The 23625-nt window shown below is 41.1% G+C and overlaps 1 protein-coding gene across 3 annotated transcripts in view; it reads left to right on the top strand.

Moving 5' to 3' along the window:
• FLT1 (fms related receptor tyrosine kinase 1) overlaps nt 1-23625 on the top strand; it is a 111113-nt gene that overhangs the window by 50899 nt on the left and 36589 nt on the right. The window contains exons 11-14 of one of the 3 annotated variants that reach the window (XR_011724395.1): nt 3532-3646; nt 12874-12982; nt 19512-22508; nt 22566-22844. Coding sequence is in view for 2 of the 3 variants with exons in the window: in XM_071736583.1 (XP_071592684.1) it covers nt 3532-3646; nt 12874-12982; nt 19512-19802; nt 19966-20048 (598 nt within the window). In the remaining variant the exon portion in view is untranslated. Of the gene's footprint in view, nt 1-3531; nt 3647-12873; nt 12983-19511; nt 22845-23625 lie in introns of those variants that run through there. The other 2 variants (XM_071736583.1, XM_071736570.1) reach the window with 2 other exon arrangements.

The raw sequence follows: 23625 nt of genomic DNA, 5'->3' as shown, positions 1-23625 counted from the left end.
TGGGGGGTGAGCATCCTGCCTGCCCTGCTGCCCCCGGGGCTCGGCTGGGACAGAGGAGCCTTGCTCCGAGATCACAGCGTGTTTAAAAACGTGTGTTTGTGCACACACCCCCTTAGCATTTATTGTATAGGCTCTCTACATGCGCGTAGTCACACCCGGGGACGTGAAAGGAGCTGCGGGGAAGCAGGTGTAAGAAGGGCTTAGAAATGTGCTGGCAGATATTAGCTTGTTTATCAGTCTCTGTGCACACTGTGTTTTTTCATTAACCTGGCAGTAACCCCTCTCTAAGCCCTCCTGAAGATGCAAAGCAGTGAGGCTCATCTCACGACAAAACATTTTAGGAATTCATGCTCTCCGGAGGTACCTGAAGCATCGTATAGCCAAACTTCAGTGGGATTTCCCTGCAAACACAGGCACTTCCTGCTACAAATAGGATACTCTTGCTATTTTCACTGGCAGATAGTTTAAGGCAGCTTGTAATTTCTTTGTAAAACAGGAGAATACATAGCTGGTGTTGTCTGAGGACACATTCAATGAAGCATCAATTGAATTTACAGGAAGATGAATGTCTATTTTGGTCCCAGCCAGAGTAAATTTTTATATTTTCATTTCTCCCTCTTCTTTCCAAGCATCTGTACTTAACACAAACATTTGGTTTGATGACTACATCTAAGGTCAGCCAAGCCTTTTCTCTTTCTGTTACAAAATGCCTGCTGTTAGGAGCTGAAGTCAGGTTAGAAGGCAGAACTTAATTACTCCCATTTGCCACTTTCCCATCTCTACCCCATGTTGCTGGCTTAAGCAGTGGCTTCATGTGGCACCGCTGGCAGCAGCCGGAGGGAGGATGACGGAGCACCAGCCTGAGTAACTAGCTGAGACAGGAGGTGGCTCGTGTTCTCTGGCCCCAAGCTGTGGTAGTGTGTTTGAGGTTAAAGTGAGAGCATTTGGCAGCTGAGGAGAGAAAGCATCTGGTTCTGCAACCAAAGGGATGAGTCTGAGCCTTGTCCTGGACTTTGCTTGGCAGCTGTGGTGCAACTGGTTTGTAGCTGTTTGCTGATCCAGCCGAAGGAGAATGTACGACAGCACTCACATCTCCTGCTGGGTACTGTGGGCTGTTAGACAGCGTGTTCTCAGCTTGATTATGACTTATTTTTTTTATTAAAATCGTGGACAAAAGCTATTAAATGTATTTGATTTTCTACTAAAATTGCATTAACCTTGTAATCAGCAGTTTGTAGATAGTGTGGTATGTGAAGTCAGTGGAGTTCATATACGTGCCTTCAGGGATAATATTCCATCTAGTGTTTTATATGTGCTTTTTTTTCTTATTTTGATGTTACTGTAATTATGATGGTGGGTAGTATCATGGTATTAATGAGTAATCAGCACCCCATTGTGCTAAGCATCAACAGAGACATAACACTGTCCTTATCCCTAGGACATTGCAACCTAAATATATAGTCTTTTTCAAGGAATTATGAGGAGTATAATAATAACTAAGCCTGGAGGCTCCAGAACTGCAAGAAAAGGTATTATAGGTACCATTCAGAGATGCACAAGCAGTTTCTGAATATGTGTTATGCCTTCTTTCTGTCCTTTACCAAAATACATGTCTTGGTAAGGACCTTTATAGCAAAGACCACAAATGTTAGGATTGCAGCAAAGAAGCATAAATTCAGTCTGTGGTGAAAGAGAAGTTAAAATTACCTTTTAGTATGGGTGAAATGGATTTTGACATCTCCATCATCCTATACATAATGCCCAAATATCCAGTCACGAGGATGTGCCTTTGATACTGTTTGTGCTCCTACAGTACTGGCTTCATGAAATAGGTTCTGGTATCTGCTGGGCCATGGAAATGTTATCAGCTTACCAGCTTTACCATGTCTTCTCTGTTTTAGTCTTGTTACAGAAACAGACTATCAAATATGCAAAGTCAATGGCATCTACCTTTCTGAACTACTGTTAACAATTTTTACTCTCTGAATGCATCAACTCTCTTCATGCTGCTGTGAACCATCCATCTTGTTCTCAACAATCATGTATTAATAGCTGGCTTTTAAATTGTAGTCTGGAAGAAATGTTTGCTCAGAGAGGCCTTTTTGCCACCTTTTGTGCCCTCTCCATGCATGAATGAACAGGCTCTGCTCCTGTTTTTTGTCTTTCTCAGATCACTGCCTATTACGAAATTTGGACAGGCAATCATGTATCTGTGTTAATGATTACAGCCCGAGTTAGTTCACACATCATCGTCTCTTTAAGCTGTAATATCTGCTAAGATAGTGGCTGATTTGACAAAAAGCTATGCAATTAAAAGCAAGCATGTAATGTTAGTATGCCATTCATATCATAAACAACACAAAGTTTCTGCAAACTGCACAGTTAGCTGAAGGGAAATGAACCTCATCATTTGGTCAGGATTGCATCACATATTGTTATCCAGTCACTGGGCTTTAAAGGTCATTCCTCCAAACAACTGGTATGTCAAAACTATTTGATTACAGATACTACAGTTGTTATCTTTCAAATCCATTGGAGATCAAAAGAACATATTGTATTTGAAAGAGCTCCACCCTGCTGAAGGGTTAAACTCTACTGGTGAAGCTGGAATTGAACAAACAACAACTAAATTTTGGATGGAAAGCAAAACTAGATACCTTCAAAGAAGAACAGGGACAGATAGTATTTTAAGAAGCATTCCAATGTGTTTATCTCCATGTGTACTAAATTAGGGTTTGGCAAACAAATTAGCTCTACCATGACCACACCTGAATGTTCTGATTAGAAGCCAATTTGTTGCATAAGGCAAAAACTTTTTTTCTCTGAGATTTTGATTCATTAACATGAGTTTGATTTTTTTTTTTCGCATTAAATGAACATTGAAATTCCTTTGGTAATTTGTAAATTTTTGTTTATCTTTGTTTTGCGAATTTCCACAATTATAGTTATTTTTAGAGTGTCTTGTAATCACTGAGTCCCAGTATTGATATTTTGCTATCTTGTAAAGTCAGGTAAAGAAAACATTCCAAAATGAGAATTTGCATCATTTTTCATGGTAACAAAAAGAACATAGTGCACATAGTGAAACAGCATACAGTGTACTATGGAATGGATCTTGAAACAAATATAACTTGTCTTGAATCTAAGGCTGAAAATAATATGAATTCATGGTTGATGTCAAGCCTTAACTATGACAGTAGCTGAAAACAGGAGCTTTGGAAATGGGATGTTGATGTTGCACAGCCCTATAATTAGACTCAGATTGTAAATTCTGACCTCCCAGTCCACAGTAGGTTAAATGTTAACATTGACTTCAGAAAGCCAATATTCAGAGAGGGGCTGTGAAAGTGGATCCAGTCGTCAGACTCCAAACCTCAAGATTTTATGAAAAGCAACTTTACTTGCCTGGTCATCTCAGAACCTGCAGTTGCCCTGACTGATCACTGCCTCCAGAAGAATTGTTTTGTCTTATGTGTTGAATGTTCCAGTCTCTCACCAAATCAGTAAAACTTCAATGTTTGTTGTCTTCAGGCATGGCTTTTGCTTTTATACTGAAGGATCTTTCATCCTGAAAGGTGGAAGCAACATAGGAAACAAGATCCAGAGCATCACTGAGCGAACAGCTGTAATAGAGGGCAAAAATAAGGTAAGATTTGTAGGAGCAGATAATCTTTCTGTGGGATGTGTTGGAAAGGCACTGTAAGATGCTATCAAGGGAACAGTGAAGAAGCCAGTGTTTTTATATTGTTTAGATTTGAAGAGCTGCATACATGCAAATTGCTTCCATTCTTGTTGTTTATCTGCTGAGATGTAGAGATGTACTTATTTCTGCATGCAATCATAGTGAGGTAAGTGACATGCCAAGGGAGCCTATCAGTGGGATTCAGCCTATAAACTGTATCAGAGCTGTTCTGTAGTGTATTGGGGCATTTCAGGAGGCAGGTTTCCAGCCCATCTTTGCTTCATTTTGTGACATTGCACAATTTCCTGTTGTTTTTTCTATGAGAATTAAACAATTTACTCCCATTAGAGACTTTATGAACAGATGTGGTCCTAGATTATTAGATGACCGAGTCTTCTCTCGCAAAAATTTAAAGGGCCAAATTAATCCAGAAAAAAGTTTTAAGAAAGATGCCAGAGGCAGTATGGTGGGATTCATCCCAGTGGCATTCACTGTTTAGATGTTAGGTGTCTAGTCCAAGTTAAGCATCTCCTTAGGGGCCATGGGGAGATGCAGACACTTCTGAAAGATGAGCAGGCCTGTCATTTGCTGGTGTCTAATGTGAGAAAGCCAGTGAGATTGACTTGCCAAGGGCAACGGAGGATTGTCCATCAGTTTACACTTTCAAATTAAGGTGTTTTAGTAAAAGATGCCCTAGAATAACTGCGCTTTTCTGAGCTGATGATCCAGGGGCTGGAGCACCTCTGCTATAAGGAGAGGGTGAGGGGGCTGGGATTGTTCAGCCTGAAGAAGAGAGGACTCCACAGGGAAATTATAAGACTTCCTTCCAATACTTGAAGGGAACCTACAGGAAGGCTGGAGAGGGACTTTTCATAAGAGTGTCCAGCAACAGTTGGTTTTAAACTGAGGGAGAATAGGTTTAGACTAGATTTTAGGAAGAAGTTCTTCAGTGCAAGGGTAGCAAGACTCTGGAACAGATTTCCTGGAGAAGTTGTGGATGTCTCCTCCCTGGAGGTGTTCAAGGCCAGGCTGGATGAGTCTTTGAGCAACCTTATCAAGCTGAGAGGTGTCCCTGCCCAAGTCAGAAAGGTTGGAGTAGATGATCTCTTAGGTAAGAGATCTGTGATTCTGAATTGAACTGTTCTGTGATTCTATGTGTTAGACTTGAGACTGATTTGGTGTAGCCAGGTAGCCTGTGCTATAGAGGAGTTCAGGAGAAGATGTGCAATGCTATGCCACTGTCACAGCATCTGGTTTCACAGGCTAGTTTGGTTTGTGGAAGTAACTGCTGTAAAGACTACAAATTTTAAAGCCTTCCTTATTCCAGGTCTGTCATTTCTAAGGAGATAGAAAAGCTTTCTGTAATTCTAAGGGCACTGGGGACATAGGTCTCCTTTCCTTGATGGCTGCCTTCAGTCTTCTGCATGTGAAAATGGCTATGACCTGTAATTACTCCCATGTTAGGGCCCTTTCACACACCGCAGACTAAATAGGTCTTTGCGTGCAGCCAAGAATCAGGCCTGGGACTGCATTTTCTCCTTCTGTTATATTATTTAGAAAATGCCACAGGTGTTCGTGGCACTGTTCCAGCGCATGGGAACAGGCTGGATCCCAGTGAGGCATTTGCTCTATTTAGCTGGCCACCTCTCCATGCCTAAAGATCAAGTCAAAGATGGGAGCAAACAGCTTCCTAGGGGACACTTTTGGAGGAAGGCACATGAAAAATGAGATATAAGGAGGGATTTGAAGGAGGAAAGGGAAATCATTTGAGGCACAGGAAGACATCATCTATTCCAAAGGGGGAATGATGAACAAAAGATGATGAGAACCAGTTATTTTCCAGAAGGCATCTGGCCATGCTATGGCTGAAGTCTCCCCTGCTCACAGGGTGCAGAAGGAGCTGTCTCATGACCAGACCACATTCTCCTTGTGTACCATGAGTTTTGGAGACAGCGGAAGAGGAGTGGCTGAAATTGTCAAAGCAACTTCCAGTCAACAGCGAATAAATTTGTCCCTGGAGGAAGGTGCTAATAATGGGTCCCTGCAGCAGAACTGCAGGTTTTGTTTGAAGTCTCTGGCAAGCAGCCCCTTTTTTAAAAACGTGCCCAGAAATGAACCAAGGGATGGTCTCTGCGTGCGTTACAGTGAAAGTTTTGCAGTGAAACAGTGCTTCTCCATGTTATTCCTTGCCTTCATGCTGTTTAGTTCAACTACAAAAGGCCTGCCTTGCACTGCTTTATTCCTCCTGGTCTCTATGGGGAAAGGGAGGATAGTGAAACACTCTCTTTGCTCAGTTTTTTTCACAGTTTTTCTAAGGTTTTCTTCATTTCTGCTCCTCTTCCAAAAGCTTTTCAAGCATGGCTGGATTGCTATTGTGAGTAGGAACTGCCTATAAGCCTGAGTTCCTGGCCAAGCTGTGAGTTGCATGATTTGTGTTCACACAAGCTGCTCTAGAGTACCCAGGAATTTATTTTTTTTTTATGGGAGTCTATAGCTTTTCACTCTTTGCAGTCTAAAGGTCATTCTTGGCCTCCTAGAGCACAGTCAAAGGGACACAATTCAGACAAAACCCTTCCTCATCTGCTGGGATATTCTAAGATAGTTAACGGCACTGAGCTCCCTGAATGCAATACACCATCACAAGGGTCTGGCTTGGATGGGCTGCTACTGTGAGTGGTTCTGCTACTGCAGACAGCTCTGAACAGCTCTCTGAGACACTTCCGTGGCAAGGGAGTCCTGCTATCTAAACAGTGTCTACCCCACTTCCACCTCCAAGTGTAGCATGCATGGTAAAAACAATCTCAAAGCTCAATGGAAACAACAAAGATGTAGGAGACAAAGCAGTAGGAAATGGATGAAGACACTCAAAAAGTTGCACATTTGAGTTAGCATGAAACGAAAAATGGGGGTGACCACCGGATGAGGTTATTGTAATCAAGGGAAGAGATGAACAAGGAATGGTCAAAAGGTTTCTCATAGCAATCAAGGTAGATGATTTCACCTTGCTTAAAGACATTGTGCCCATTCCACCTGTTTCCTGTATGTGCAACATCTGAGTCTCTGCAGTTTGGCTTTTCATTGTGGTAGGCTGATTGGTTGTTTGTTTGTCTGTGGTTATCAAGGTAGCCACGAGTATATTTTTAAAGTTAGAAAAACCTCAAACCCTGTGTCTCTATGGTTAAAGTAGTGCAGGAAGCCTGTGCTACATTATTCTTCTGGTGACATAGAAACTGTGACAACAGCAGTGTTTTAATTACATTTCCGCTGAAACCTCTCTAAACAGACATTGAGAAACTCGAGTGGTATAATGGAAGAACTTAGTAACATAAGCCATAATACTTAATCATAAGGCAACTCTTGAAATGATTCCATTCCCCCACCCAAAATTTTCATTCTAATTTTGTTGGACATTTCAGTGACTTCCTACAAAGTTGGGCTATTCTTAGGCTCACCATGTAAACAAGTCACAGACACTCTCATGCCATTCAGCTGCTAAAACCCATCACTTCTCTGTGTTCCCAGCTAAAGCTAACAGCTATGTGTGACTCAGGGCTAATACTGACTATTATTATAATTAGGATGATCAGTGTTTATTAAAATGTCAATCCATGAATGTCCTGCAATAATAAGGTACAAAGAGCTGGTACATTCACTGGTATCTGTGCATACATATTGGGCACGTGTTTTCTCCTGTGTGTGCAAACACACACAAATTTATCAACAGCTTTGAAAGGAGGAGTCAGTACAAGGGATAAAGAGCTGCAGGAAAGGTTAGAAAAGACCTTGAGCTTGGAGAATTAGCAGAAGAGTGCTAAGAAGACATGAGTAGAAGTGTTGGCCAAGAAGAAAGGATGCTAAATCCAAGGGAAAGAGGGAGTAAACAGGAGGTTAGTTGAGCACATGGAAAAGTTAGAAGGAATAGGACAAAAACTCTCCTTTTGGGGGGCAGTAACCTTATAGAACATTCCTGAGAGCCTGAAATGGAAGAGAAGATTCCTGACATCCCATCCCCTTGCTGCTAGCAAATGTTGGGGTCCCACTGACGATAACAGGTACTGTGAAAGCTGGGTCTATGTTACAGTGATGACTCCAGGAACTGTGTATAATGAACAGCAATACATGAAGTTGTGGTTCATCATTCCATGTGTGTGTCTATGTATGGCCTTGTTTTCTACTCCATAGCTTCCTCACTGACACACGATTTTAGTGGTCCCACTTGATTTGAGGGTAAATAGAAATAATGACCCTGTAACAAGATTGTGCAAGACCCAAAGCTTGTCCATCTCTGGTTTGGTTGGCAATGATGGGTCAACCAGGCATGTACTTACTGAAGATACTGTTAAAAGCTGTGAGGGTCCAACATAAAAGTGAAGTGCAAGATAATCGGAAGAGTTATTCCTTCTTGGACATATGGCATGACCATGAAAACCAGAATGAGTTCATCTCTCCTGCAAAGCCCTAAACATTGAGCTGTCTTCCATGTCCACTTGTTGCTGATGAGACAAGGACCCATGTGTTGTGTTTGTTCTCATTCCCTACACATGCCAGGTGTCTGGCCAAGTACATCTGTGCTGATTTGCCATCTGGAACCCAAAGCAGAAGAGAAAGATGTTTAATTCACTACAACATAACTCGCTTTGATCTTTCTCCTCTACCCAACAGCTGGTTTTCATGAAATGCAAGGGACTGGATGAACTTTGAGTTGTCTTTCAATTTTGGCAGAAATGAAGAACAGGTTCAAAAATTACCGAGAATGTGGGTAAGGAGAGGATATTAGCAGACAGATGGACAGGCTGGCAGACAGATGGACAGACAGTGTGATCTTCCTAGGAAGCCAGGCTAAAGATAGCTGTGGGAGCATAGCTTTCCTCTCAGCACATTGTAACTTCTGGAGCTTTCTTGAGTGCTACAAGAGTTGCTGTCAACACTTCTAAGCAGATTGCTGGGAGGTGCTAGCTGAATCAAGCCCTTGGTGAGATTAAAACCAGCAGAACTTGACACCTGCCTCTGCCAAACTGTGGCTCCCTCTGGCTCCTGAAATCGATCCCCTTGCTCAGTGCAGGAGGGACATATGAATTGGGTGCTTCCTCCCTCTACAAATGGCCCTGGTCCCACGGTACAGCTGTCTGCATCCTGATCTCCTCATGGGTGCATTCAGTCTTGTGGCCTTTTTGAGAGGGACAGCACAGGATACAGAGGGAAGGCACAAGCTGTGCTTGTCAAGGAGCAGTGACTTTGCCTTTCTGACACCAGTGGGAAGGAGCTGCTCTCCCGTGTGCACTCATGTCCTGCTGTTGACGATACTTTGGTGTTTCTTATGGGGTGGGCCTTAAGGTGAAATATTTCCCCCAGCTGACACTCCTTGCCAATATACAAGGCATGCAGGTCAGATGGCTTTGGCATAAGCAGACCATCCAATGGTGTGCTGCCAATATTTCAGCTTGGATCTTCCTAAATAATGCTCCTTTTGCGAGAGATGCATCCAAGGGGGTGAGTAGAATGCAATTTATTTCCCCCCTTTTTTTTTAAACAAATATGTTTCCTTAAAAGCATGACTAGGAAGAAATTGACAGTATTTGGCAGTTTTGCACTCCCCTGATCAATGCTGAAAGAACAGTATTTTGGTTTTTAAATGTATGGGCTGTTTGGAGAAGCCAGCACAGCAATCTCTGGATAGAGCATGTTTATGCCTGTGTCTTTACAGGCCTTATAGGAGTGAGGAAAGAGCTAAGTTGCCAACCATTTTCTGGAACCTCCTTTTGCTTTTCTGCCACCAGTTAAAGCAGTGGGAATCCTCTGCCTAAGCTACTATGAGAAAAAAGAACTTCAAGCAGAATTGGAGGGGGAAAAAAAAGGCCCATCCTGCCCCCAAGCTCAAGAATCGTGCCAGTTGCTCTGCACTCTCTTACCTCCTCAATCTTCTCCTCATCAGCTTCCATCATGAACAAGCCAGTAATTTCTCTTTTCACCTCTCAGGATTTCTGCTCAATGCCTTTTTTATTTGCAGGCAGAAGCAGCAGCAAACTATGAGTTATTTCCCTTGCTCTGAGGTAGCAGTTGCCTCGTCTTCCCTTGCCTGTAGGGTAGTGCTTCAGCTGAGAAGGTGACTGCAGAAGGGAGGAATAAAGGATCAGGGCTTTGGTAGTAAATGAGGTTTATGGACAGGTGATGCTCAATATGTCCACATGCCAGGAAGGTTTGGCCCTGTTCTCTCTGTCAGGGCAACTGGATTCAGATTTTCTCTCTTTACCATGGATACAAACCCTGGGGCTGAAATTCTGTTATGGAGCCAGATAACACGAGGCTGTGCAAACTTTTTCTCTTGCTCCTGAAAGAGCAATAGCTGTATAGAGAAACCATACAGCATGAACTGATCTCATACAGCCATAATTGCTCAATAAACAACAACATGCCAGGCTTAGTTCTGTACACTCCGCTTATCTGGTGGGTTTTGGCTGGCATCCACAATGCAGAACACAGACTGCACCACTGGAGGGCTCATGAACTATTTAAAGAGATGTTATCTTATCCTTATGACTCATTTATAAGCTAAAAGATTTATGCAGAGACATATTGTCTCTAAAGTATTCTGTTCTGTTGCAAAGTTAAGTCTTGCTTTTTCCTAGGTCCTATGGCTTTCTCTGCCTTAGTGAAGTAAACATACCAGTGAATGCTCTCTGGCACTAAGTACTATGTTCATAATATTTATTTCCCTTGCACTCCAAAAGAGGTTGGCTGCATGCAAGTTGCCTGTTGGGAGTAATCCTCTGCCTGTGCTAGAGGACTGACTCAAATATGAGGCAGTGCAAATTCGTCAAAACCAAAAGAGTGCTCCGGAAAAGCATTCAGTTTAAATCACTGAATTTTAGTGATGAAGAATGTTCTCTAGGGTCATTTAATATTCAAGGAAAGGCATAGTCTGTAACCACTCCAGTCAGTAACTGCAGTCAGACTTCTTAAGCATAACTATATGTGCCATCCTCAGTGTAACTGAAGTAATAATCACATCATAGAAGGCTGGAGCAGTAAATCTTGGGTGGAGAGCACAATCAATTTTTAATTAAAAGTAATATCTGGTAGCATCAGGGCAAAATATAGATTGATACTACAAAAATCATTCCAAACCATTCGACTAATGGTGGGAGGAATAATTGACATGAATTTCTCAAGCTCAGAAATGCTGTTCTGGATGTAGTAGGATAAAGACAGGTGTCCTACAGACAGAGAGCAAGAGCTTCGTTCTCCTCATTGTTCATTTTAGGTCACTGTTACTACCTGGGACTACCAGGTTAAGGTTGCTATGAGGAAATACCAACTAACCCAAAAGAGCCTAATTTTGTGATGGAAAGTCCCTGATGGCAGAAATAGTGTCTAACCACCCATGTTAGCCCTCTGGCAGATGGTATGGGACTTCCTTCTATTCTGAGACAGTGTTGATAAAACAGCTGCAGGAATCCTGCCTCTGGGCCCTGTGTCCACACTTTACAAAATTATGTTTAAAAACTGGAAGGAATTCAAAGAGAATGACAAAATATAGACAGGGCTGGACCCACACTTTATAATTAGGAATTTGTAGAGGTCAGCCTACTGAGTTTAGCAAAACAGGATGATTATTTTTTTTAAGGGATGTAATTATCTGTCGGGTGTTACTGAGCCTCTTTCATCTCACAGAAGAGCCAAAAAGGCAGGTTAGAAAAGCTTCTAGCTAGAAATGAAGTGCAATTTGTTAGCATACAGGTAGCTGACTGTTGAGACAGCTTAATGGGGTAGAGGTGCTGTTGGCATCATTTGTAGTCTTGAATTTGCCATAGGGCAGTTTTCTAAAAGAAACAAACCAAAATCAAACAGCTTGACTCTGCTGTGGTTTTTCAAGTACTAGGAAAAGTAACAAACTCTTGCTACTAAAGAATGTTTTGGGAAGTCAGAAGATCTGTAACATTTAGGGGTTCAACAAGGAGTTTGGGAATAGCCATGAGTTCTCTGACTAAGAGACATAGAAGAGTGCAAATATTCATCCCGTGTTTGTGTAGAAATGTAGATAACTGGTTCTTATTTATTACTGACTCACCCTCTGTCCTTGCCTCTGGACTCCAGCAATCAGGCAGACTTAAAAGAATGTATTAATTGCACAAAAATAGTTTTGAAGGCTTTTAGGAAAACCAATTCCAAACAATGGGATTCTCTGGCCATGCAATTTCCTTTCATCACTGTCCCAGCTCTGTCTGTAACTACGGCCAACCAGAAGAAGTAAAATGGAGACAGAAATACAGAAAATTAAGCTACTAAGGTGTATGTGAGAGTATGTCCCACTGCTGAACTCCATGTGTGTGCTTTAAATCTCAGCTCCATATCAGAATGACACCTGAATTGCTTCTGCATGACCTTCTTTTCACTTAGTGCCCAAGCTATTAAACAATGGCTTTCCATCCCCATCAAGGTCTAAGTCTTATTATTACAATGATTTTTATTTTTCCAAATGCACATCAGGTGTTTGTGAAAGATTTTGGCTTTGTGAAATCTTGCCTTCCAAGTCATATCACTGTGTGAAAATAGTGTGCTGAACCTTTTGAAGGTGGAGATAGAATACAACATGAAGAAACCTGATATATTATTATTTTATAGTAGAAATATTAAGTCCAGGAAACAGAAATATTCCAAAAGAGGATGAGCAAACATCTCCTTTGCCTCTGACTTTTCTCATTTGAGACCTGAGAAAACGAAAGAGAAATCAAATGCATTTAGTGCCAAGAAAAGCTATTTTTCCCCAGCATTATCCAAGTGTCTGAGACATTCCTCACCTATTCCCTTTGTAGTCTGGCTGCCCTACAATCTGCTCATCTCCTTGGGTGAACCATTTTGTGTCACATTTCATGTTTTGTAGCTTATCATTGTATCAGCAGCAAGAGTTAAACCAACTTGAAATACACATTGAAAGGTTGGGTTGGTTTTGTTTTTGTTTTTTTTTTTTTTTTGTTATGATAGCTCTAATAGTATGAGGGTCTCCCAAGAACCTTGTTTTCTGTTATCCTTCCACCCTTTCCAAAAGTGTACACACTGACATCTCCTTTAGATAACCCCCAGTGCTGCCCATCATTGAATCATGGGACTGTCAATGGTGACTTAGGAAAGAGAAGGGAAGATTTAACTGAGTTCCTGATCCAATGAGAGCTAAACCTCTCTTTCTTTCACAGACTGCTAGCACTCTCGTTGTAGCTGAAGCCAAATCTTCTGGAATCTACAGCTGTGTGGCATCCAATAAAGTGGGAAAAGCTGAAAGAAATGTCAGCTTTATCGTAACAGGTAAGATCCAGTCCTCACTAGAGCCAAACGTATTTCCTGGTCCTGGGATTATAACTATTAGACCTTTGTGTTTTCCATATATGACAGTTTGAGGATTGCAATGTGTGCACCTGTAAACTCCTACTATGTTTCTGCATGATCCTGGAAGGGTTTTTCGCAGCAGGTGGTCTGGATTTCCAAGGACAACAGATTTGGTGAATGATTCATCCCTCCATCAAGTGTCCCACCATGGCACAAGCTGCTCACAGACCTAGCAACCTGTAATTTCCCCCTTTTAAATCACCCAGCCTCTGAAATCATTCCACACCTGAAATTTTCCTGTATTGTCATACACTGGTAATCCAGTTTCATGTGTGACACTGGTGATGTCTACAGCCTCATCCTACTGCCAACCAGATCTCACAGTGTGGTGCCCAGAGCAGTGTCAGCATCTGCAGGAAGCCTGGTGCCAGAGGGGGGATGTTTGGGCTGTCTGGGAATCCTCTCACAGATCTCAGGGGCTATGGCAACTTTCAGGTAGAAAAGTGTCCAGAGTTTTTTTCCCTCTTCTGAGAAAGACAACCTTGGATGTCACTTGGCCATGGCACTGAGAAGACTCATTATGTTAGCTGCACAAACAACTGTATATGCAGGTTTTTGGTTTTTTTTTTCATTATTAGGTGTATGCAAGTGTTTGCAGGTTCAGAAACAAATTATTAAATATTTGATTATTCCTTTTATTCCAGGAATTACTGGGAAAAAAAAGCACAGTAAGTTTTTGAGAATAATTATTGCATGATTTAGCAGCATAATGTCTGCAGGTGCCATAGCAAAATATTTGTTTTCTAGTAAAAGATGGTTTTGGTTTTGTTAACTAAGTGGTAGCTTACAGAGCACTTAGGTTGATGATAACTTCCAGTGTAGGTCATTAAAGACATGCAATTATTTCCAAAATATGAGAAAAGACAAAAGGATTAAATCATCCTGCCTCTTTAATCTCAAAATCATTATTTTGAAGATGAAAGGGAAAAAGAATATATCCCATTTAATTTTTGTTGTTTCTCTTACCTGGTTTTGTTGTCAGTCTGTCATCATTCTGATAAGTGATTTTAGTAAAACTCATTCTGTTATTACACTGAGTGATATCAAAAGAGAGTATATGCACATTCACTAGATTTGTCTAAAAAAAAGAAGAAAAGCTTCTTTGAAAATTGTTCTCTCAATTTTGTGGATGAAAAATTATATTTTTTAATACTCTGACTATCTCTAGTAATACTGTTCACATTTAGATATATGCATATAGAACTTTAAATATAGAAAACTGGTAACAAGCATGAGAATTAGTTATTGAAGTATAAACAGACAAGTGACACATAGACAGGTTGTTTGTTAATACGCAGAAACAAGAATATCTTGGCTTCCTGCTAATGAATGTGACAACAGAATTTGCCACCTTGAAGGTGATTGCTGTCACTCCTCACAAATCGAAGTTTTGGTCTTGTCCCTATCCTTACGTTGTATCTGTTGGGACAGAAAGCTAAATAATGATGCAGTGCTCTCCATAAATTAATGTGCCAATGGAGCTGTGTGGGGGGACTTCATGTGGAATTTTGAGCAGTCACTAGGAGTTACTTACTCAGCCTGTTGCTCTTTTAATGGGCAAGATGCTGAATTTGGCTTTCTCCGTCTTCAAAATGTAACATGGAAGATCCTGAAACCATTCACTGTACCCAAATACCCTTTTCAAAGTTGTAATGTTGGTTTGGGGTATTTTAGTGCTGTGACATCAAAGAGCTGGTTTCCCTACTTAGATCTCCCATTCTTAGATCTTGACCAGGGGTAGAAGGAAATCCTTCTCCTTGATACCAATGCTTGCATGAGAATCTGCAGAATATTCTGACCTTCCTTTGAAGACTCTTGTTTTGGCTGATGTTCATAAGGAGGAGTGGCTGTTTTATTATGTCTTGGAAATTCTTAATATCTTGGCTGGTGGCAAACTTCTATGTAGGGTGATGAAGTTGAAATGTATTTGTCCTTTGAGTTCCTGGAGCTGAGCACTTCAATTGTGTGACATGGAAAGTCCTGATAAATCACTGATGCTCAGGGACACTGACTGAAAGCAGTTTGTTTAAACAACACTGCTGGTTTGTCCTTCCAAAAATCAATTTAGGCTCTTTCTTCTGGTTTGTGCAAATAGCCCATCACTTGGGCTTGCTCGGTATAGTGATAATTCTTCTCCATCAGGCTGAGACCAAACTGCTGGGTAACTGCCTGTGTTTCATGTCAATGAAACAAATGTGTCCAGCATTTGCTGAAAAACACACTGAGGGATTTAAAAAATGAGAGCCCTAAATGCTGATTAATGTGAACAGGACACTGCAAAGTATTTCCTTCTGATGAGTCCAAAACCGATACTTCAAGTCTCATGTGACAGCTTGGGGTTAGTTTATCTTCTGTTGTTGGGTCTGCTGGCGCCAAGTGAATCCAGCCTGGAACACAGAACTGTGTAAGAGCAGTCTTTAAGCAAGAGAAGGTGATCCCTTGTAGGAAGGGGAGCTGCTGCCTTTGGTAAAAAGCACAATCCAGAAAATGCTCCAAAGAGCAGATGGAGGCATAGCCTGTCCTGAACAGGAAGAATCCCTTTCCGTGGGAGCAAACTCCTTCAAGCCTTGTCCTGGGAATTAGAAAACATATGCTCCAGTGAAGCATCTGTGATGGTGTAAGAGTCTCTCTTCTATTGACAGAAATGGTTGGGAAGGTGGTGGGAAGGCAAAGCTTGTCCTCTTATCAGGCAATGTCATGCTCCACCCTTTCAAGAAAAGGTATATATGAGGACATAAGTGCAAGAAAGTCTAGCAGAGAGGACCCAGTAAGAACAAGCCCTCTCTTAAATTACTGTAAACCTCACTGTTTCTGAGCTTGAAGTGTGTGCAATTTGTGTGTGTGTGTTTCTGGGAGGTTTGAGAGCTGTATATTTTATACCCTGTGCCTGAGGGCGTAGGGTATGAAGTCCATGGGCTCTGCTGTAGTTTTCCTTTCCTTCCCCTCTGTCAAATGGACTTTTTTGGGGTGTTGTCACACTGACTTATTTCCAAAAGCATATCTTTATTTAAGGCCCAGAAGTAGCTTTGAGCCTTATATAAAAGCAATGTGGAAAGGTGATTTCTGAAAGCTGTCCTGCTCGCTGGTACAGAAACAGTCTCCGTATGCCACCTTTATGCCAAATTTAAGTCTGGTAGCCCCCTTCCCTCCAGCCTGCCCCTTCCCCTACATTTTAGGCTGTTTTGCTGGCACACAGCAGGCCCGTGGGTGTGTTTGCAATTACAGAGGGTGAAACAGGAACAGCTCTGCCTTATCTCCCTGGTTTCCCAATGTCACTAAGCGCATTTTATTTTGAGATTCCTGATGGTGCTTGGCAAAGATAAACAAAATCTTCCATCAGGAAACCTGGGAGCTATTTCCACAGGAAGCTTCAAATCGCTAAAGTAAATAAAACCCTTTTACATTATTCCCAGCCACATTATTTAGCTAGCCCGAGCCTCTAACAATTCATGAGAGGTGTCTTATATTAGGGGGCTTGTAGCCTTTAAACAAATGATTCTTTTGGAATCCTGTGAATTTTGCTTTTGTCCCTAGATTTATTCAGAAAATAGTCTTTCTTCACAGAAGAGCTCCATACCTGAGAACATGGAAATAATTGCAACTCTATTATTCTGTTGGCATGTGTTACTTTACATTAAAAATAGTTCATTCACCTCAGTCCCAGGGGAAATCTAGCATCATCTGCAGAATTTTGCTTGGCTCTTCCTAACATTTTCTGAGTACTGGCATCTGCAAAAGCCAAAACTTTGCAATATTTCAGACCCATATCATGGCCTTCCCAGCACATACAGGAACAATTTGAGATGTACTGTAAGTAAGATACAGCAATTTCTTTCATCCAAATACTTATCCATGATCAAGACTTCGGACCCTTGATTGAATTTAAGCATGCCTGAGTTCAGTCCTTTTTGACAAAATGAAACATAGGAGTCACTTCATCCAACTTTCAAGCCTTGAAGTTAGATATCTAAGCCTAAGCTGGTCATGAAGAGTCTTTTCCTAATAAAACCTGAGGGATCAGGGATTATGGAATTTGACTCATCTTAAGGTGATGGGTTACATTGCCCTTAGAGGTTCCTGTGTCATTCCTTGGTCTGTAAACTTTTGCACATACATGAAATAACTAAATTCAAGTAGATGTCTACATTTTTATGATGTAGGCTAAATATGCTGTAACCACTGTAAGCAAAGGCTTCATCTTAGTAGCATTTCAGTTGACATGTTCTTAGCTAAGACAAGGATCTGGCACCAGCTGCCCTTGCATATTTAAAAAGGATGCTGATGATAGTCCCTGGTAGATGAATTCATTAAATTTAAAGTTTTCCTATAGTTCTGCTTGTTGGAGAGAGGTAAAAAGGGGATTCAATGACATAGAAGAGGAACAGGTCAACACACAGGCTTTGATATCCATTCTGATGTTAGTGTTGCTGCCTCCATTAGGTTGGTCTTTGAATGACACACCTGGTGCAGGTGGTGACAGGCACTCACCTGGCTCTGCTCTCACTGGGAGGGTGCAATGAGTTCAAATGACAGAAATCAGACCTCCCCTGGAAGGAGAAGTAACTTCACTCCAGGAATTGTAGGAGTTCATTTATTTTACCCTGTCTTTAACACTCAGGGCTAAGTGTGAAAGTGAGCATTTTAGGAGGTGCCACTACTGTCAGACTTTCAACAGGCAGAACTTTGAAAGGCAGCAGTGAGCAGGTCGTGTTTGTGATTCCTCTTGGGAAGCAAGGCAGCTCAGTATGTAAAATGGGGATTTAGGGAGAAACTTTCTGATGGATTGGTCAATCAGTGAAGGAGGTTATTGAAAGGAAGTGTGGGATATTATTCACTGGAAATCTACTCTTTATGTGTCCCTTTTGCTGTGACACTAAAGTCAATGTGATGCTGGTAAGCATGGAACTGAATGAAAGTCAGCACTGAGCTATTCATGCTCTAAGAGACAGGAAAAGAAAGTATAATTCTCCCTTATGAAAGATGAAACCATGTTTATGGCTTAGGACTAGATGAAATGGCCTGAAGTTCAACCAGGGGAGGTTTAGGCTGGATATTAGGAAGAATTTCTTTACTAGAAGAGTAGTCACACACTGGAATGGGCTGCTCGGGAAGGTGGTGAAGTCACCATACCTGGAAGTATTCAAAACTCACATGGATGTGGCACTTCAGGACATGCTCTAGTGGGCATGGTGGTTTTTCTGTGTTGACTGTTGGACACAGTGATCTTAGAGGTCTTTTCCAACCGTGACAATTCTGTGATTTTAAGTCAAGTTCACAGCCAAGTGCTGTAGCAATTAGTAGTGAAAGAACAATTGAAAATGGCCGAAGTTGATGTCACTTGACTGAGAAGAAGGAAATGACTTTATCAGAATATTGGCTACAAATAAACCAAGAGAGGTTGCACTCTAGGAGTAAAACTTGGAAGTGCTTTCTCTCAGGAACTAGATTTTACTTTCACTGAGGTCAGTGGGGTGACTCTCCCTTGCTGGAGGGTTGAGCCCCAGGTGGAGGCAGCTGGGAGGCCACTGGTGTGGCTGTAGGTCTGCATCCCTCCCCAGGTGGTGGAGGAAACTGCTGTACCAGTACAAGGAACTGCAAGCATGACTCTTTCAAGTATGACTTTTCACATCAGTGTCTAATTTATTCCTGCCTGAACTATCTGCTGTGAAAAATCCTAGTGAAAACTTAAGTCATGTTTACATTTAGTAAGCAGTTGAGGCTATGATCTTTGATTTCTCTCAGGTGGAAATATTATTCATCTGTGTTTAATGCCAAGCAGCCTGAAGAGAGTGATCCTCATCCTAGTGCTGCCTGAAGCCAGTTGGCTTCTGAAGCCAGCAGGTGCTGGTTCTACCTTCCTCTTGGGTGGCTGACACACTTTAAATACATGGAGGGTAAATACCTCTGTACCAAGGGAAATCCCACACATGCAATCACAAATTCAGTAATTTCTCAGGATTTGAAGCATTTCTAAGAAATAGACATAATTTGTCTGAATACTCATGAACAGCAAGAAAACAATATAACCAGGCATGATGAGCTGCAGTATTTTTCTACTGTCCTCTTGAGATTCATTCTCTCTCATCTCCTCACAAGCTGGAGCTGAGATCAGATTTTTTTCCCCTTTTCATAGTCCCACTGTGCTGTCTTTAAATAATTCTGCTTTTGGTACCTTGCCCTAGCCTGTCTTAACTTGGCATAACTTTTACACAAGCTCATTACTTGCAAGAGCAAATTCAGTTTACACCAACTGGTGTCTGAGCCCAAGTGTCTCATAGCTCCAAGACAATTCAGAAGAATAGCTGGATCCTAGTGTATGAAAGGAAAGATTAGAAGACAATGACATTGATTAGTTCAAAGGCTTCCTGATAAAGGGGAAAATATATGTTGTGTTCATTTTGGCTCATCCGTTTCACGTAAACTAAAAAGCGTTCTTGATTTTTGACAGATGTGCCAAGTGGATTCCATATTAATTTGGAAAAAATACCCATTGAAGGAGAGAATTTGATATTATCCTGTTCAGCCAACAAATTCCTCTACAAAGACATTGCGTGGATTCTACCGAGGACAGTCAACAACCAAACAAAAATCAGAAGGTCACTCAAGAAGGAGTACTCCATCACTCTAACCCTGACCATCAAGAATGTTTCTCTGGCAGACTCGGGCACCTATGCTTGCCGAGCAAGGAACATACACACGGGGAAAGAAGTGGTTCAAAAGAAAGACGTTACAATCAGAGGTGAGCACTGCAACAAAAAGGCTGTTTACTCTCGGATCCTCAAATATAAAAGCTCAAGGAATGATTGTACAGCACAAAGCAATGTAAAACATTAAAGGACTCATTAAAGAGTAACAGGTGTCTCATATCATCTTGATTTTTTATTGCTGTTGCTACCTTTCAGGCCCTGAGGTGGTGCACATTCCCCCATGGGTTGGACCTAGAAGGAATAGCAAACAAAATCGTAACGCATGGGCTTCCAGTTGAGTTCAGACGGGTGTTTTCTGCTTTGACAAGGCACGTGGAAGCTGGGGTTTGGAAGATCCCCTGAGCTACATTTTGCATGTTGTTATTTTTTGTCTTGCTGTCTCCTACTGAGCAATAAGGAAAACTTTGGATCAATCTTTTCTTCCACTTTGGTATCAGCCTCATCAAAAGTGTCAAAGCTGAATAAACTGATTAACTTTAAAAACTGGTGTTTTCAGTCAACAATGGACATCTAATAAGTTAACTTTAATGTGTGGAATGACCACAATTCAGTTTGAGATTGACTGGACTATATATTTTTTATTTTAATCTAATCTTGATGGACTTATAAATATTACCTGCTGAGCAAGTTCTAATGCTTATTTATTTGACATCATTTTCTACACTAAAGTGCATTAATCTTAAGAAGTATCTTCTAAAGGAAGTATGCAGGGAAGAAGTGAAAATGTTGATATAATGCACAGACCTATCATATCATTTATAATAATGACAATTTTTAAACTGACAGAAGTGAACTGTGTTTCTCCAAATAAATCCAGGTAGACTTCCAGTTGCTGTGTTGGTCAATTTTTAAAGGCAGTTCTGCACTAATGTAAAAAGCTACTGATAAAAGTGTGACTATTGCTCCTGGCCCAAAGATACAGGAATTTTTAATGTTATAATTATATTACTAAATGAGAAATGTTACACTAACACAACTGACAAGGTCGCAGCTAGCGCAGTGAATTCTTTAAGATGTTTTTAAAAACACAAATTCAAAATGGAAACCATTAAAAATATTCATTGCTTTTGGTATGCAAATGACAACTGGATTTATTATGGGGATTAAGAACCAGCCAAACTGCTGAAGGAGAATTAAGGGCAACCTAAAGCTTCCTTGTGAGTGTTCCCCCTTTGTTTTCCTTCGTCATGATTCTGCTATGAAATGTTTCTGTGTATTATAAATTCTGTATAAGGAAGAAGTTACTATTTTTAATAGATCTGATAACTTTATTTTTTTACAATACATAGCTTTTATTATTTTGGTTACATTTATGATTGATCATTTATATAGCATTTACATAAGCCATAACAAAACAGACCATAGTGACCAAAATAGCTACAGCAAAGGAACAAAGTGGCTGTGCTTTTAAAATAGAGGGTGACAACATGACAGTTTCTTGTGCTTGGGAACTCACCAGACTATTTCCTCCTTTAGGTATCGAGACTCTGTCCCACGGCTAAACTTGTCTTTCACGTGGGAATTGCTTTTGTCAAGTGTGAAAGGGTAAACAATAGCATTTCCCCATAATGCCAGTTTCATGGAGCCTAAAATGCTTAGAAAACAATTGATAACCTGGAAGTTGTCAGAGTAAAGAAAAGAATAATCATTTATATCTCGAAATGTCACCTATAGCCTGCTTGTATACAGTAGCTCTTTTGTTCATTATTAGTGTGATGGCTTCCAGAAACAATGTGTTCTTGCAAAGAGACCTGGGTCTCTTTTTTTCTAAAATATGCCTAAAAAACAAGCGAAATCACTGGTGACTGCTTAAAACAGGGCAAGTGCATTCCTCAGCATTTGCGAGTCTTCAAAGGAATTACAATAGAAAATCCCCCTTTTTATGAGGCTGTTTGGTAAGCAGACATTTGATGGCAAGGTGGGAGGTGATGACAAAATGTTATGAATTTTCCATGGCCTTGGGAGCTGGAGCTTGATGACTTGTAGCAGTCAGTTGCCAGGCAATATAAGATCAGGTCCAAAAAAAGAGATGTGGCTATTAAGACTGTTCCTCTGTGATACTTGTGAATTGTGATGGTTTGTACCACTGCTGGGTGGATGTCCTGCCAGCCTGGTTTCAAGCAGCACTGGGAAGCCCCTGCTGTGCAAGGATGTTGTAACATCCTGATGTGGCTGCCCATGTTGAGGGGCACAAAGAAACTTCACTGGAAATGCATGAGGAAAGCAGTTCTTGGTGGCCAGATAAAAGCTACTGATGTCACTTTTGATGTCCTCAGATGACTGGAGAATCTCATTGGTTTTGGAGAGCTTCTCTTTTTTCTGCTGTGTAATATATTATTTAGGGAGAAAGGTGTGAATTCTATTTCCTGGGGTTTTTTAAGTGTTAAAATTAAAGCTTGTATTTATATTTTTGTACTGATTAATAAAAATAAGTGAACAGACAACATACGCATAACAAAGGACAAAAATGGATGGAATGCAAAAGTATACCCCAAAATGAACAAATTGTAATGTTTTTTCCCCTCATTTGCCATTGTTTGCTTTTGGAAATGCAAATATTCCCTCCTCACCACCCCAGGTCAGGAGAGTGCTCTGACACCAGCATCCCCTCTCCCCTCTGTGACCCCTCCTGTCACTCCCCTGGACCAAACTCTGCCTACGATGAAGTTCCTCAGGGGCACTGAGAGCAGAGTTGGGCCCAGCAGGACAGGGTTTGTGGGCAGGCACCAGGACTGGGCGTGAGCCCTGGGGCTGCCCTGGGCACTGAGCCCTGCACAGTGCATGGTGTTGGCCAGGGCAGCCCCTTGGCTTTGGGGCAAGTGGAGATGGGTGTCGGAAGCTTCCCCCCCATGGCTTCACTGCAAAAATGAATGGGAGAAAATGGGTGGTTTGCAAAAGAGAATAATCCTCAAGTTGACTAAGTCCTTGAAAAAAACCAGCTGATTGCAGCAGAGAAATTATTGAAAGTATGTGAACGGTGACTGGATATAAGTTTTGAGCAAAAAAGTTTTTCTTAATATGAAAACCCATCTTTAGTGTATGGCTATAAACAAATTAAAATTAATCACAAATAACTCACAGAAGTGTGTTTTGCCTTTGTTGTGTCATCTTGTCCGCCTTCATTTTGGATGTCTGGGCTGGGGTGTCCATCAGGGACTGCTGATAAGTGTTAAATGAGGAGTTCTTCTCAGTGTGTGTACATGGACATGTGTCAGATGGTGCCTCCTCACAGACAGTATTGTGAAAAATGAGAACTGTGTGGAAAATGAGGTGAGGTATCAATGAGAAAAGGGCAGTCTTCTTGGCTGCAAGGCAAATATTGTTGACCATATCATTGTGTAGGTATTTGATGAAGAATTTACCGTCTCTCTCATGAGCTCTCATTACTGTTTGGGAAGAGAGAACAAATGGTCTATTACACTATAAATGAAATAATAACATTGCCTGTGAAAAATACAGACTTGTAGCTCAGAGAAGCCCAAACTGATATCTGCAGGGTCATGACTATGCTGGAATTAATTTCAAGGGGGAAGAGCATAGGAAGGATAGCCTATTTTAAAGGTGCTTTTATTACTATGGGGTTCATATGCATACTGCGTAAAGTGCTTGATATTTCTGGAGAGTTTTTTTCTGCAGCTGGTAACAAGGACTGTGAAGACGGACATGTCTGATAGTAGTATTTCTGAAAGGATAGAGAATAATCTTCCAAACACAGAATCTCATCAAATCAGCTGATACTAATCTTAAACTTGGTGTACTGATATCTATTGCAGTTTAAAAAAAAAATTTGCAAAGAGTTAGTATCTGCTTTGTTTTGTTTTCTTACATGTTTTGTGATATGTATTTTATCATGTT

The sequence above is a fragment of the Heliangelus exortis genome, chromosome 1, assembly GCF_036169615.1.
Source record: "Heliangelus exortis chromosome 1, bHelExo1.hap1, whole genome shotgun sequence".
In the NCBI taxonomy this organism is placed as follows: Eukaryota; Metazoa; Chordata; class Aves; order Apodiformes; family Trochilidae; genus Heliangelus; species Heliangelus exortis.
The sequence above is the reverse complement of the archived record's forward strand: the minus strand, read 5'-3'. Positions and strand labels throughout refer to the sequence as shown.